The 16,800-nt window shown below is 38.3% G+C and overlaps 1 protein-coding gene and 1 long non-coding RNA gene across 2 annotated transcripts; one reads left to right on the top strand and one right to left on the bottom strand.

Annotated features, from left to right (window-relative positions):
- The first annotated feature begins 2,998 nt into the window (after positions 1–2,998).
- On the top strand, positions 2,999–6,037 carry LOC133730567 (GABA transporter 1-like). Its single transcript, XM_062158132.1, has 7 exons — positions 2,999–3,137; positions 3,719–3,949; positions 4,192–4,289; positions 4,434–4,620; positions 4,720–4,850; positions 5,224–5,457; positions 5,539–6,037. Exons 1-7 carry the CDS (start codon positions 2,999–3,001, stop codon positions 5,917–5,919), a joined length of 1,401 nt encoding a protein of 466 aa, XP_062014116.1. The 3' UTR covers positions 5,920–6,037.
- Positions 6,038–13,263: 7,226 nt separating this feature from the next.
- On the bottom strand, positions 13,264–14,202 carry LOC133733390 (uncharacterized). The gene is made up of 2 exons (XR_009857673.1): positions 14,140–14,202; positions 13,264–13,835 (listed from the first exon to the last, which is right to left on the bottom strand). It is a non-coding gene; the product is annotated as an uncharacterized LOC133733390 (long non-coding RNA).
- Between the last annotated feature and the right edge of the window lie 2,598 nt (positions 14,203–16,800).

Genomic DNA, 16,800 nt, shown 5'->3' with positions numbered 1-16,800 from the left:
CGAGACGAGGTCGAAGATGACTGGTAGGCAATCTCAGAGTCGGACCTGGTAGGTGACGAGGACCAGTCGCCGCTAGTAGGCTATCTCGGAGTCAGAGCTGGTAGGTGATGAGGAGTCGGAGCTGGTAGGAGACGAGGACTAGTCGCCGCTGGCAAGCAATCTTAGAGTCGGAGCTGGTAGGCGACGAGGAACCAACGAGAAGCTGAGTCTCCACGTTATCTTTCGAATTCTAAGGTGCTGGTGCTTTGGAATTGGCGCTTTTGCTATTTTACGAGAAGATGAATTACAGCAACAGAGGCCGAGCTTGGATCCCTTAGTTGCACCCGATCTATGGGTGGTTTGCTCCGGTCTGGTGCCCAAAGCATTTTCTGGATGGCCAAATCTTTTTTTTTTTTTTAGTAAACTGTGGGCTCTGAGAATGAAAGAAAAACGAAAAAAAAAGTTTTATACAATTTGGTCTTGTTTTATCATACATAACTATGAAAAGAATTCCATAGTTGGTCTTTGAGAAACCACCCATAGTTGCACCCGATCTATGGGTGGTTTGCTCCGGTCTGGTGCCCAAAGCATTTTCTAGATGGCCAAATCTTTTTTTTTTTTTAGTAAACTGTGGGCTCTGAGAATGAAAGAAAAACGAAAAAAAAAGTTTTATACAATTTGGTCTTCTTTTCATACACAACTATGAAAATAATTCCATAATCTAATTTGGTCTTGTTTTTATCATACAATCTGTTCTTCTTCTTTTTTTTGGTAAAATGGGGGCAGAAGGCTGAAAAGGAAAGAAAAAAGGAAAAAAAAAGTTTTATTGAGGGGCAATACATGTCTATTGGGGGGGGGGGGGGAGAATATACCTCTCCGGCCCCATATGAGATCTCCGATAAGCTCTTTAGGGACTTTCGACGAAATTTCATAAACCTCTATTGCCCCCCCCTCCCCCAATAAAGGTCTATTTGGGGGCAATAAACCTTTCCGGCGACCTCTTTGGGGATCTCCGGCGAGGTTTTTAGAGAAGACCGGTGGGTGGCAGCAGGTAACCGGATTCAGGCGATCATTAGCCGTAATCTGGCAACCGGTGACTGGAATCTGGCGAAGTCTCTTATGGCTTCTCTCTCTCTCTCTCTCTATGTAACAAAGGGGTGAGGGTAAAATAGTCTCAAAAAAAAAAAAAAAAAAAAACATAATTGGGTATTAGGAAAGACCTTATTGGGCAGAGGGAATTAAAAAAACTTAATGAGGTAAGTGAGATAAATGACCATAAATTAAGGTAAATGGACAAAATCTCTTTATTTTAACCGCCAGGCCAATAAGGTGGTTCACCTCTTAGCTCAGACTACCCTTAATTTTGATTTTGACCAGTGTCAATTGATGGATGCTATCGATTTTTTTACGGGATGTTCTTTAAGCGATTCTAATCGCTAATTATTATTAATAAATTGTCCTTTACTTCAACAAATAAATTATGTTTCGATGATGATGTCATATCTTTTTATATGTAATAACTAATCTCAATCACCACATTCATAACATGTGAGATATTGTTACTATATGAACAAAAAAAATTAAAATGAATGTCATCAAATGATGGATTCACTGAAATTCAATGTCAGGTTTATGCATGACAAAAGGTTCGTGGATTAACGATTTGGTGTGGTAAGGCTAGTCGAGCAGTCTAACATGGAATCTCCACGTCTAGTGTTTGAGTCTTACCTCTCACCAGTTTTTTTAATTTGTCTTCTTATGATAAGAGGGTAGTTACTTTTTTTACGCATGTCCTACCTTCATTCTCTTGGTAACTTTCTTTTCATTTAGCATTTCACTTGCTTGGTCAAGTTTTCATTAAAAACAAAAACTCGTGGATTTGAGCCCACTCACTTTTGTGGTTTTGGGCTTGTAGAGTCTTCTTTAGCGTAGTTGCCATAAACATTGGATTTAACTCTTTAAGAATTTTGACTTCTAAACTAATGACACGTTTATTTACCTGGAATGGAAATGGGAATGATTATGGTGTATGAGATTTCCTGCATTTACTAACATATATAGATATGAGAATGATTCTCATGTATGAGATTCCTGCATTTACTAACATATATAGGTATTTGAATAGGTGTGGGTTCCTCATTATCAAGAATCGATTTCTAAATAACCTTTTATTTGATAACCAATGGGGAGTATGGATTTATAAATGATTCTCATACCGATTGACCGATTCTTTTCTTTTCCCATTCAGTTGTCTCCGATTCATGACTTTTTCATTCCAAATAAGTAAATGTACCATAAATGGATATCCTCGCCTGGGTTTTTGCATAGTAAAGTTACTACACGGTTGGATTAGGATGTGGGTACAGCTTTCCTTGATTATTATGTACTCTTACTTATTTTGGCTGTGTTATTGTCTATTGGGGTTGTATGAAGTGTTATACTGATCTTAAAGAAATTAACTTATCGGGCTACTTCACATGGAGTTGCTTTGTAATGCTACCCTTTTATCAAAGATGATCCTTTTTATTTTATTTATTTTAACTTCAAATTTGGCCATATAATGTCAAAATCGGTGGTAAGTGAAAATTTTCAAGATTCAAGCATAGATGGTGCATTGATATGGTGCAACCTTTCCATTCCACGTTATAGAAGCCTTATAGAATCCTCATGCAAAATCCACCTCTACCTTTCCAATTCTTAATCATTCTAAGTAATAACATTTTATCCCTAAACACAAAGAGAAGCTATTATTTTCTATTTTAGACAATTGATAAACAAGCAACACGGCTATATATATTTCCTCATATATAAACACCCCCTCCTCCTCCTCCTCCTCCTCTCTCTCTCTCTCTCGAGATCTCTCTCATTTCGGTGGAGTGAGAGCGGTATGATATTAGTTTTCAGCATATAGATTTCCCGCATCAAGAATGTGATACAAACTCTATAGGAATATTAGAATTTGTAATGCTTTAGGCCTCTCCTCCCAAAGAAGCTAAGAACAAAAAAAAAAAAAAAAAAAATGGTGACAACAAGCTCGGTAGCTGCACATGTTCAAGATCAAGTAGTAGAGGACCATGCAAAGGTTGGCCAAGAAGCTCATGATGATGACCAACAGAAGCAACTTAATGCCGGTGCTCTTTTTGTTCTTAAATCCAAGGGTAATATGACTTGCTCTCTGTTTCTAGTATTTTTTTTGGGCTAAATACTAGTTAGTACCCTGTGGTTTAGGTCCAAAATTAATTCAGTCTCTGGACTTCTAATTTCATCAAAAACACCCCTGCACTTTCAATTTTGATCTAATAGGTCCAATTTGTTAATATTCTTTCAAATAGTTGGATTATTTGTTGAAAAACTATTTATTTTTAATAGTAGGACTCACTCCTAAATTGACAAGGCAGACCACCTCGACACCACATCATAAAACATAGGCCATATATGATCCACATTAACAAGTTAAATAACTCAATTGTCGGAAAACTAACAAATTGGACCTATTAGATCAAAATTGAAAGTGCAGGGGTGTTTTAGATGAAATTAGAAGTTCAGGGACTGAATTGATTTTGGACCTAAACCACAAGGTAGTAATTTGTATTTAGCCCATTTTTTTTCTTTAATTGGAATCCTAAGGACCTCGATCATCATCGATCTTCTAGCTTCTACATTAATATTATCACTTTTCATTCTTCCCCCTTTATCTAAGTCACTGAGATTAATTTGAGTTAACATTAACTTGATGCAGGATCATGGGTACACTGTGCTTATCACTTGACAACTTCAATCGTTGGTCCAGATCTTCTAAGTCTGCCATATGCTTTTGCCTTCCTCGGATGGACGACTGGGATTTTCTGTTTGGTTATTGGAGCATCAGTAACTTTCTATTCCTACAATTTAATCTCTCTAGTTCTTGAACACTATGCTCAATTGGGTCATCGCCATTTCCGATTCAGAGACCTTGCTCACGACATTCTAGGTACTTACTTATATATTATCACTATGCTCAATTGGTTATTTTTATATATTATCATAATTGGTTAGAGAGCACTCTGAATTACTGAAATCTTAATCAGAAACTTGAGTACGCATATTTTCTTCATGTTATGGGGGTATGATAATTGTAATTTTGAATCGAGTAAAACTGTTACTGTCTAGCAGTAACAAAGTGATTGTTACCAAGCTAGGGTTGTTCATCATAAAAGAATATGAACACTACAGGGCCGAAATGGTGTTGGTATTTTGTTGGACCAATTCAGTTTCTGGTATGCTATGGTGCTGTTGTTGCCTCTATTCTTTTGGGAGGACAATGCATGAAGGTAATGGTTTTCCATTAATTTCGTTTACATCCCTTAATTTTGTCTTCTTCTCTCTTTACTATATATTATACGTAAGCTCTCTGTCGTGGTTAGTTATAGTTTAACTGCTTGTAGTTCCTTTCTATTTCTGTTTTTCTTTTGCAGTCAATTTACTTGCTATCAAGCCCAAATGGGAGTATGAAGCTTTATGAGTTTGTAATCATATTTGGATGCTTGATGCTGGTTTTGGCCCAAATCCCATCTTTTCACTCACTCAGGCACATTAACCTTGTGTCCATGCTTCTTGGCCTAGCCTATAGCGTTTGTGCCACTGCTGCTTGCATCTACATTGGTAAAACCAACAGAATACTTATTATCTGATTGATGTCAGTTCACGTACTTGATATAGCACTGTCTGAGATTGATGAAAATTCCAAGTGCATTTTGCCAGGAAATTCTTCCAAAGGGTCCCAAAAGGACTATTCCTTGAAGAGCAGCACTGTAAGTCGCGTTTTTGGGATCTTTAATGCTAATGCCATCATTGCTACAATATATGGCAATGGCATTATTCCAGAAATTCAGGTTTTTCTCAGCCTTGTTTTGGATTCAAATGCGATACTATGACTGTAACAATAATAGAAACAAGCTATATATAGTTAGCTATTTGGGGCTGTTTGGAGGTAGTCCTCAAATCAGTATGAAGCATGGAACCTTTTATTGATTAGAAGCACATAAAATTTTTCATTAAAAACTCGGGCTTCTTGCATATTCGCTTGCAAAGTGTTTCCGAGAGAAGCACTAAAATTTCTTCTCTAGAGAATACTTTGTTCTATATATGGTTATTTGGAAGCACTTTTCGTACAATAAAAAGTTATAAACAATCTCCATCCCAAAATACCCTACACAAGATCTCGCTATCTCTGCGAAACTAATTCACTATAACTTTTGGTAACAGGCAACGGTAGCAGCACCAGTGAAGGGAAAGATGTTTAAGGGACTATCTGTTTGTTATGCTGTTGTGACGACGACTTCCTTCAGTGTTGCTATCTCTGGTTATTGGGCATTTGGAAACAAAGCTGAAGGCCTCATCCTTAGCAACTTCTTGGATGATGGCAAGCCTTTGATCCCAAAGTGGCTCATTTTCATGACCAACGTTTTCACCATGTTCCAACTTTCAGCTGTGGGTGTGGTAAAATAATGATCACCGCCACTTGAACTATCATTTTCTTCAGTGTTGCTATCTCTGGTTTAAAATTGTTTTCTACTGCAGGTATATCTGCAGCCCACAAATGAAGTGCTAGAGACAACATTTGCAGACCCAACAAGAAACGAGTTGTCTGCTCGCAATGTGATCCCGAGGTTAATCTCCCGTTCACTGTCTGTCATGTTAGCAACAGCCATAGCAGCAATGCTTCCATTTTTTGGGGATATCAATTCAGTGATTGGGGCATTTGGTTTTATCCCTCTTGACTTCGTTTTGCCTGCTGTTCTCTTCAACTTGACATTTAAGCCATCGAAACGAAGCCCCATTTACTGGTTGAACATCACAATTGCTGTGGTATTCTCAGTCTTGGGAATTATAGGTGCAGTTGCAGCTATAAGACAAATAAGCCTCGATGCCAAAACTTATAAGTTATTTGCTAATGTATGACCCAGATGTGTCTGGGTAGTATTTCTCGTCTTCTCATCCTTGTAGTCATAATACTGCTACTCTTTCCAGCCTGCATGTAATGTACGTATTCCATTTGTTCATGTCTTATTCTACTCGCTTAACACCATAATGTTAAAAGATTTCATCTTCTTAGACTAGCATAAGTTGTGTATACAATTATACATACAGTTTTGGCAGAGATCGACGCTCTCTAGCCAGATATCTAGCTGGCATGATATGTTGCCACATATCAAGCTCGCTCACTCACGCAAACAAGAACATACCTGATTAACACTCTCAAAAAACATAACATGCCATTGGCAAAGGGAATAATTTACCTAGTGTGTGTCTGTCTGTGTAAATTTACCATTAGAGACAAAAGGTTGACATGTACATTATATGATTGAGGCATAATATCTTTGGCATATATCAACAATATTATGTTGTTAAGATTTGCTTAGCTGATGGTCCAAATTCACACGCAATAGTTCATTCTCAAAAAAAAAAAAAAAAAAAAAACTAACTAACTAACAAAACAAAAAAAAAAACAAAAACAAGACATTTCACAATAAAATTGTACCATCTACTCAAAATAACACAAATATCAGTTATTTCTTCAGAACGGTTGCATTCGTGCATAGAAGCATATGCTGGTGTCTTGATAAAGGTGGCAAATTAATTATCGATGGCACTTAATGCCATACCTTAAAACCAAATTACAAAGTCTATGAAAGTTAACTACAACACGAAAACTACAGAAATAGCAACAGGTGCAAGATCTCATTTGCGGGTATGTATCTCAATCATCGGTAGAAATCTTACACTGCATATGGGCTTTAGATCACTAGTCAGCAAAGACCTAGAAAAGGTGCAAACAGATGATATCAGTAAACTCCTGTCTATGTCCTCGGCTCGGGGGTGTCTTGTGTTTCGTATATAATTATGTGCGCGTGTGTATCAGTGTGTGTGTGTGTGTGAGAGAGAGAGAGAGAGAGAGAGATACCTGTTAAGACTAAGGAAGATTGTTGTTGAAATTTGGAGCAGTTGATTGATATTGAACACGAGTCCCATCCCGACTATTGTTGAAATATGGAGATATTGGTTGATATTGAACACGAGTCCCATCTCGACTGTTGTTGAAATATGGAGATATTGGTCGATATTGAATACGAGTCCCATCCCGATCTACTTCTTGGATCGGCATCACTTGTGCAGGAATCCGTGCAAGGTCTGGACCAGCTGTTACACTCGTGTATGTAGAAGATGCGACTGAGGGCCTCCTTTTTGCGTTCAACTCTTCGTGTATATCTTGATCGAAAGCTCTGAGAATGAGCTATCATTATGTAGGAGAGATGGCCAAGTAGTTGAAGGCGTAGCAGAAGTCGAAAACCACATGAGACTGATTGTAATTGAAATTTAAGGACAACGTGACAGTTCAGCTGATTAGTTCTTAAATAAGATCCATTATAGGTGTTATATCAGGTTAATAATTTAAGGACCTTACAAATTAACACAAGCACCACTTTTACCTTGGAAAGACTATTTCGATCAATAGCAGATATTTGACTAGTCCATTCCCAATCTATTGTTGTTCTACCCATAAGGCCCCGTTTGTTAACCAGGAAATCAAATCTACAATGTGAAATAGTTTCCAATTCCATTAAATTGTCGTGTTTGGTTAAATCATAAGTCTGGAAAGGAAAGTAAAATAAATGATTTGACTGGAGTTCAATTCCATAAAAGAGGCGGAATAGAAATACCATCTAGGGTGTGGTATTTCAATTCCATTGAGTCATTCACTCAATGGAATTGAAAATTTACTCGTTTAGCCCCTTATAAAATCTGGTCAATTAATAATTCATATCTCCACTAATTCATTTTTAATCTTCCATATTTAATTTGATTGGACATTATTGGAAATTCATTAACAAATTAATTCTCTCAAACCATTTTCCAATCTCAAGTCTTGAATCCTTCCAAACACCACAAATGGAAATGCTAAATCAATTCCATTCCATCCTTGAAAGGAAAATTAGTACATTCCTTTTCCCACTGTAACATTCCGGACAACCAAACGGGGCGTAAGGGTCTTAGAACAAGGGTACATGGTTTCAAGATTATGGGAAATCTTAAGGCAGTAATTTCTGCTGTTTCACTTCCAATGTCACCCAAATGAAAGAAGAAAGACTTACTTGAATAGGACTCGCAGCTATGAGCGGTGCTCCTGATAAAACAGAGCCACCAAAAACCGTATTATCGGGATTAGCCAGTAGAATACTTATCATGCCCAATTTTCTGTGTGGATACGTTGCATGGTATAGAAACGATCCAGAGAGTGATGATATCATAACAACCCTACAAGGAGGGAGATGTCACTACGTCAATAATGGCATTAGACAACATGTTTCAGACAACTACAAAAATTTTAACTGTCGTCTGATACTTTGGGACAACAACAAGAATTATTTTGTCGTCCCAATTTCTGAATCAGACAACAGTTGTTACATTGTTGTTGTGCAATTATAAATCAGACCATGATTATTTTTTTGATGTTGTCTGAATCAATCAATTCAGACAACAGTTATTACATTGATGTTGTAAAAGGCTGATTAACACAATGGCTGAGAAAAGATGTTGTTTGATTGTTTTTAATCACACAACAATTATTACTTCTCTGTTGTGCAATTATTATTCAGACAATGGTGGCATTTTGATGTTGTCTGAGTAACTTCATTCAGACAATGGGTTTTCTGTGTCAGTTGTGCGATTATTATTCAGATAATGTTAGTATTTGATGTTGTCTAACTATATCTTCAAACAATAGTTTTTTTGTGTCTGTCACTCTATTGTGCGATTATTATTCATATAATGTTAGTATTTGATGTTGTCTGACTATATATTCAGACAACAACTTTTCTATGTCTATTGTGCAACTCTTCTTCAAACAATGGTTGTGTGTTTCTGTTGTCTAAGTTTTATGACTTGATAAATGCTGCTGCCCTAATTGACTTCCCGCACTCGGCCAAAATTCAATTTTTCGATTCCCTCCATTTCGACTACTGTTGCTCTTAATGACACTACAACAGAAAACCTAATTTGCGAGGAATAAGTTTGTCGCTGAAAATCAAAATTTCCTCGCTGTAGTGCTTCTGCGAGGAAAATATTTTGGTCGTCAGTTCCTCGCAGTAGGGTGGTCAAGAAAAGTTTCCGCGAGGAAAATACTATTTCCTCGCCAAGCTCTTTTCACGATGAAAATATTTTTTTCTCGCCAATATTCTTTACCTACAATTTCTTTCCTCGCCTAAGCTCATACATTTTCCTCATTGAAAATTTTTGAGGGCTAGAAAATAGTCGTTAAATATATTTCTCGATAAAATAGATTTCATCGCTAAACAATTATTTCCTCGCTAATGATAAGTAATAATTTAGAAATTATAAATAATAAAAAATTTAAAATACACTTTTTGAGACAAACATAATTTCGTCGTTGTAGATAGCTTTGGGTGAGGAAGTTTTTCCTCGCTATAAGCTATCTTCAATGAGGAAATTTTATTTTCCTCGCACTATATATCCTTTTAGCGAGAAAACCATTTCTCCCTAAACGTACTCAATGACGAGGAACTTTACTTTTCTCATTGTAGGTTCTCTTGTCCATAACAAGAAAATTCATTTTTGTTGCACTTGTTTGGTTATGGCGAGGAATACATTATTAAATATAGAAAATTACATAGTAGCACCTAACCAAATATATAAACACAAAAAACCCACATTTAATTTGTTTTATACAAATAAGGACACAATCTCAGGCCCAAAACCAAATGAAGCAGGCCTGGCTTCGAATTTTGATAGAAACTGACTAAAATGCCCAATTTTCATTACAATTTACGCTCATGCCACTGGGCATAATACTCAACAACCGAAACGAAAACCCAAAACAGATTTGATGCGCATCAAGATAGCTCGACGCCTCGACCCATTCTCGAGCTCGGCCTCGGCTGCAGCCTCTGCAGATCAGGGACCCAATCGATCTACCCGACAGAGATCGAATCATCTGTTCGGCGATGTGATCCATGTCCTTAATTTCTCGATCCGACGTCGGACGGCTACTATTCGAAGCTCGAAAGCTCTGAGTATCTCGGCGGGTTCTCTGCAAATTCCGGCGGTGATGCAGAGGCGGACCATTAACGTTCGAATGGTCTCGGTATCTCGATCACATCTATGGTTCGGGTTTTCACAGAGAAGCTCAGATGAAGTCAAATCGAAGCTGGAAGTCTCAAGCTTTCGGGCGAACTTTCTGGGAATTTTCCGACGAATCCGGCTAGGGACTGAGCCATGCATGGTATGAAACTTAATCTCCTCTCTGAGCTCTACATGTTAGTGTAGATAGATTTTGAATTCGATTACGTTTTGGGGGAAGTTGGATTTGGGTGTTTACAATCTCCGTTCGAATAATTGTTCACGGTGTTGATTTCGGGTTTCCTTAGGTTATTACTAGCTCGATTCTTACTGCTAGCATGAGAACTGATGCTTGATACGTTTAATTTACAGAGTTGGTGAAACTGAGGAGAAGGGAATTTCTCAAGAATTGTTGTGTTCTTGTCTTGAAGTGAGGACAACAGCTTGAGGTCCATTTCTTGTTACTGTAAATAAGGTGAGTTGAAATTTTATTGGAAAAGGCCTTGGAGTTTGTGGGTGAAATATAGTTGAATGTCCCTGGTTGATGCGATTGAAAATGGGATTCCCTGATAATGTTTGAATTTGCCAAATTGTTATTATTGTGATGGTAGTTTGGAAGTTGGTTGAGTTAGTTTTGAATGGTGATATTGGGAATCAGGACTAGGCGATGACGAGTGCAGTAGCAGGGTTGGACGAGTATGAGTGCAGTAGCAGGATTAGGTGATGACGACTGCAGTAGAATGACACGAGTACAAGTGCAGTAGCAGAACTGGATGAGTATAAGTGTAGTAGCAGGATTAGACGATGACGAGTGCAGTAGCAGAACTGGACGAGTATTAGTGCAGCGAGTGTAGTAGCAGGATTGAACTAGTGCAGTAGCAGGATTAAGTGATGACGACTGCAGTAGCAGGACACGAGTACAAGTGCAGTAGCAGAACTGGACGAGTATGAGTGTAGTAGCAGGATTGAACTAGTGCAGTAGCAGGATTAGGCGATGACGACTGCAGTAGCATAACACGAGTACAAGTACAGTAGCAAGCAGCTGGATTTGAACAAAAAGAGTTTGGATTAATTTTCTTTATTAAGATTTAGTTATCCATGCATGAAGGTTAAAATTATAAATGTCTTATTGACACATGGTAACAAATTAACATAAAAAGATTATTCTAAAAAAAAAAAGTAATATTAAAGGATTAGAAGTCAAAAGAAGTAGTTAAGGGTAAAAAAGTAAATTAACTCATGACATGTGGCAAGTGGAGAGCATATTGTCCTTATTTGTAAGATTTAATTCTTATAAAGGAATTACAAGTCAAAATATCAAAATAAGTAGTTAAGGGTAAAAAAGTAAATTAACTTATGACATGTGGCAAGTGGAGAGCATATTGTCCTTAAGTGTAAACTTTTGTCCTTAAATGTTCAAAACCAAATGTTGTGGAGTTTTTTGTGTTTTGAAATCCTATTAAGGGGGTATATGTAGTTTGTTATATTAAATAAGAGTTAAATACTGTTTACTCCTTATATTTATAGGGTTTCATCGTTTCAGTCCCTGACGTTCGAATTTCACCTAAAAACTCCTCGAACTCTCAATTTCCTCCCAATTAGTCCCTGCCGTCAAGTTCCGTCTAAATTGTCCGCTAAAATGCTGACGTGGCATCCATTTCAGGTCAAAATGTCTATTTTACCCTCATCACTGATTTTATTTTTTATTTTTTAATTTCTTTGTCTCTTTTTTTTCCTTTTTGTCTTTTTACCCCTTCTTCTTCCACCATGTCGAGATGGAAATGCAGCAGCTGCTAAGCATGGGCTTCCCCACCGACCTCGCCGCCAAAGCCCTCGCCGCCAGCGGCGGCAACTCTGCTCTCAAAGCCACCGATTGGATTCTCAACCGCAATTCCTCCACAACCACCCCACTCCCACCGCCACCTCTCAACCCAATCTCGATTGCTTCTTCCTCTCCCAATCCACAAATTCAGAATCCCAAGACAAACAAGAACCAGAAGAACAACAGTCCACCCCAACCTCCCAACTCCCCAAGCGCCACAAACTTCTCGTCCCGGAAACCCCGCCGCCCACTACCTCCGATAAAAACTCAACCGCCGCGGCCAGCCCTTGTCGGAGCGCATGCGGCCCAGGACCCACAACGACGTCGTTGGCCAAGACTTTCTCTTGCTCCTCTCTGATCTATTCTCTCTCTACTTCGACCTCATTACTCTTTGATTCGACCTCTTCAAGCTCAACACCAAAACCAACAACATCCATATCGCAGTACTCGACCCACTTTCTTAACCAAATCCCACAACCCAGATTCTGTACTACATGTTTGGCTGGAGAGCGTAGTGGAAAGACGGCGTTGAGGAGGAGGACGACGACGACGACAACCGGATCGGAAATTTCTCCAAGTCGAGATCGGTGAGGAGGAGGCTTTCACTTACTTTGAAACTCTAGGCAAATGGTCGATCAGTGACTCTAGTCTTTCCACCATTACCACCACGACCTCCACGTCCCCCGCCGCTACTTGGATCGCTTCGGCCGCCTCCCCTACAAAGACATATCGGAATCGGGATCGGGCTGGACCGATTTGTGATGGTAAGAATCTGGGGAGTTGTAAAGATTTGGACTTTGTTGGATTTGATCAATTTGGTTTAGGTTGAGGTTGGTATTGATAGGGATTTGATTTGGTTTAGGAGAAGGTAAGAATCTGAGGATGGTTTGCTTTGGATTTTCGCCGATTTCATAATCGTCGGTGATGAAGATGGTGAAGCATCCAACAACTTCGAGCTCCATGAGGTGATGGCGAGCAAGTCCAGATTCTCCTCCAGTTGAAAGAAGAAGATGGAGAGAGAGTTGGGTTTGTTTTTGGAGGAAGAAGAAGACGGAGAGGGGGAGAGAGAGTTGGAAGAAGAAGGGGTCAAAAGAAAAAGAAAAAAAAAACAGAGAAAAAAAAACAAAAAAAAAACCATGAGGGTAAAATAGACATTTTAGTGTGAAATGGATGCCACGTCAACAATTTAACGGATAATTTGGACGGAGCTTGACGGCAGGGACTAATTAGGAGGAAATTGAGAGTTCGAGGAGTTTTTAGGTGAAATTCGAACGTCAGGGACTGAAACGATGAAACCCTATAAGTATAGGGAGTAAATAGTATTTAACTCATTAAATAAAGATGAGTGGACAAAAGAAATATATATATATATAAATTAAAGTAATAACTCAAAGTATTCCCTTACAATAAGTACTAGTTCAAAGTAGTTAGATCAAATACTATATACTAATTCAAAAGAGTTTAGGGATTGTCTGTACTAAATCCAATATAGAAGTAACTAAATCACTTGGTTATTGGTGAACTAAATCATAGGCATCCTCCTGATTACTTCCCCAAATCTTGAAATCTTTTCTACTCTTGCACTTGGAACTCGTCATTAGAAATGGAATTTCTCTTTTAGAGGTTTAGTATAGGGCTTTGGCACCTGCAGAGCAAACCAATAGATTTAAAATCCATCAAAAATTAGTCTTACCCAAAATTAATTTAGCAGTCATTAATCAATCATATCCATATGAGTATGACCTTAAATAGTTTGCAGAATTGCATAACATCAATCCAATAAACCAGCTAGTATTGTAACATACTCTGTGAAACGTTGCTTCATATCATACGTTATGACCACTCAAATCTGGTGGTCAATTTCACACATGATATAAATAAGTTGTATCTAACAACATCCTAACCCAAAACTTTTCTCCTGTAATAGAAATTATGATGTTACTTGGAGTATTAATTAACTTTAACATATGGGATTCCTATAGGTAAAACAAGGACTCAAACTGTGATGTCACTGGAGTATTAATTAACTTTAACATGTGGCATTCTTATAGGTAAAACAAGAACTCAAACTGTGATGTCACTGGAGTATTAATTAACTTTAACATGTGGCATTCTTATAGGTAAAACAAGAACTCAAATTTAAGAAAGGAAAAGTGCATGTCAATGAATGGAAATCTTGGCTTAAACAGAAGAATAGTGCAACCAAACCTCCAATATCTTACCGAGTTCTCTTGATCCAGAAGTAATTTCAAGGCCATGTGCATGAAGCTGGCTCGCAATAGTACAGCCTCTCGGACGTTACTTATGCTTGATGACATCATGTATATAACTCCCCAACCAAGAAGCTCCTCTTACTTGGGGACTTCGGGGACTTGTAGATACCTCTACTAACAAGCTAGTTTGCTATCTCACCAAGCATAAGTAACACCCTCCTAGGGGGGCCCACAAGCCATGGTGGGGCCCAACCACGACATGCATACCCTAGCCCGACATACAACCTACCCTGTGGTAGTCGGAAGCGGCCAATACCTCGCCGAGAAGCAACCTTTCCGGCCTTGCCAATATGCCTCCACAATATGTATTTTTAGACTAGAATGGGACTTCTTGTCCCACATTGAAGAAAATGTAAAAGGAGGAGCCTCCCTCCCCTATAAAAGGAGACTCCTTCCCACTTACTCAACATCCCATTACATCTCTTGTAATCCCCTTGGGCCGCAAAGCCCAAACACACATAGTTAAGCTTTCAAGTGGACGTAGTCTCCCGCTAAGGCGGGAGACGAACCACTATACTTCTTGTGTCTCTCTCTCTCTATCTTTATTTTACGTTAATTAGATCCCCACGGATCCAAACATTAACGGTCTTTGTTTGCAATCATTAGAGGTAATGCAAAGGAACTCTTTTCCGTTCTCAGTATGCGTTTCCGAATAGAATTCATTTGCTCATAGGAGCGTAGAAAGCTTCTGCTACAGTAATTAAGGTGCCATTAGGCAAGAGGAATTGGGCAATTCCATGTCCTTGAACTAAACATGATGGCCAAGTCATCATATTCATAAAGGAATATGCTCAGAATTTAAAATGGAGTCATAATGAAAAGAACTCGAAATTTTATTCATAAACCAACGGTGTACATCATTGTTTCTTAACCATAAAGAAAATCTTGAGAGGGCTCAAGGATTGTTGATAGAATCCTTAAGCCTTAAGATGCTTACGGACATCACGAATCCACTTGTGCTATCCAGTGCCAGTTGTCCCTAATAGAGCAAAGTCTCGTTTGTTCAGGTTACTCATCCTGAAAAAAAAAACAAGAAAAAGGGGTTAGTTTCGGAGCAAAAAGGCTACCACGAAAACAAAAGGAATTTCTTAGCGTAATTGCTCCCAAGAAATTCGATTGGATTAGATCTAAACAATGATGTATATGGTCGATCGTAAATTCTCTACAAACTCTAAGTTTGGAAATAGCACGAACCCCCACAGTTTAGCTTAGTCTTCCCACAAAAGAAGAAGTGGGAGGTAGAAGAAGGGATGTTGGAAGTCCCTGAGAAAAAGAAGAGAAAACTGGAAAAAAAAAAAAAAAAGGAACGTTTGGAAAAAAAAAAAAAACCTTGAAAAAGAGTTGTCGGAAAAGTTAGCCCGCAAATTACTGGAAGATGATCGAAAAAATTGGTTGTGGCCGGCGGTGTTGGTCGCTGGCCGGAGGTGGTTGGGGCGTGGTCGAAGGCTTGAGGGCGTTGAGCAGGGGCTGTGTAGGGCCTATTGACTTGATACACATTTACGCAAGCGTACATATCATTGTCAAGATAGGGAAGTATTATGCCCAAAGTTATTGTACCACGGGGATTAGTGGCTAACCCACAATCCTTGGGTAATCGGAAATAAAGACACTTAGCAAATAAAATAAAAAAATAAAAAATAAATAAAAATACTACTCTAAGGCACCAAACCTTAGCAATGCTCAGCTTTGGTTCGCACCGAAGCCTAATCAAAGCTATGAGCCTAGTGATGACTATTTACAATGAAGTAGAATGTGTCACCGAAAATATAATTTGCATTTCTAATAACTAAAGTGTAAGAATTTAAATGAAAACTTTAACTAACAACTAAATTAAATAAACGAAAGAAAAGTAAGAATGAATATAAATAGGGGATTGGTAGATAGGGATGAATCCTAACCCTAATTCAATGTTCTAGATGCTAATTTGATTTACACGCAATTTATTAAAAATGGTAGAAGCCGTACCCAAGGCTTTTCAAGGCTTAAGGGCCGAAATTCCCTTTCATGGTATTCATACTCAGGTTCAAGGGCCGTATGAACTCAGTTGACATGAATTAGAGCCGGTTCAAGGGTCACTAATTCACATCAAGAGGCCTAGAGTTCGAAGAATTAGGCAACCAAGCTCACCATAATTGCGGTCAAGTTAATCATATAGTGAACCATGCTTGTACTCCCTACGAATATTAAATCGGGGTTCTAGCTCTAAAATCTAAGGATGTCATCCCCTAAATTTTAATGTAGACTTATTAAAACACATACCCAAGAGTTGACAATTCCTAAGCATGCATTCTAATCAATTATCACAAAACACAAGTATCAAATAATTAACAAATTCCATATATAAATTAAATTAAGCATCCATTACATCAAATTTGGATTAGGGCTCACAACCCTAACCCCAACAAGGAAATTACTCACAACCCATAATCATAGACATCAAGATTATAAAATTCAAAGAGAAAAGAGTATAGAAGTGTAGGAGAAAACAAGGGTAGTCACAAATAGCTAGAAAGCTAGCATGACTATCCTTGAATTACAACTCCCACAATTACCCAAGTCTTGAATCTTGTAGATCAGGTAAAACCCTTTGATGAATCCTTGAAGCTTTGG

This window comes from Rosa rugosa, chromosome 2, assembly GCF_958449725.1.
Source record: "Rosa rugosa chromosome 2, drRosRugo1.1, whole genome shotgun sequence".
In the NCBI taxonomy this organism is placed as follows: Eukaryota; Viridiplantae; Streptophyta; class Magnoliopsida; order Rosales; family Rosaceae; genus Rosa; species Rosa rugosa.
This window is presented reverse-complemented; position numbering and strand designations above follow the sequence as displayed.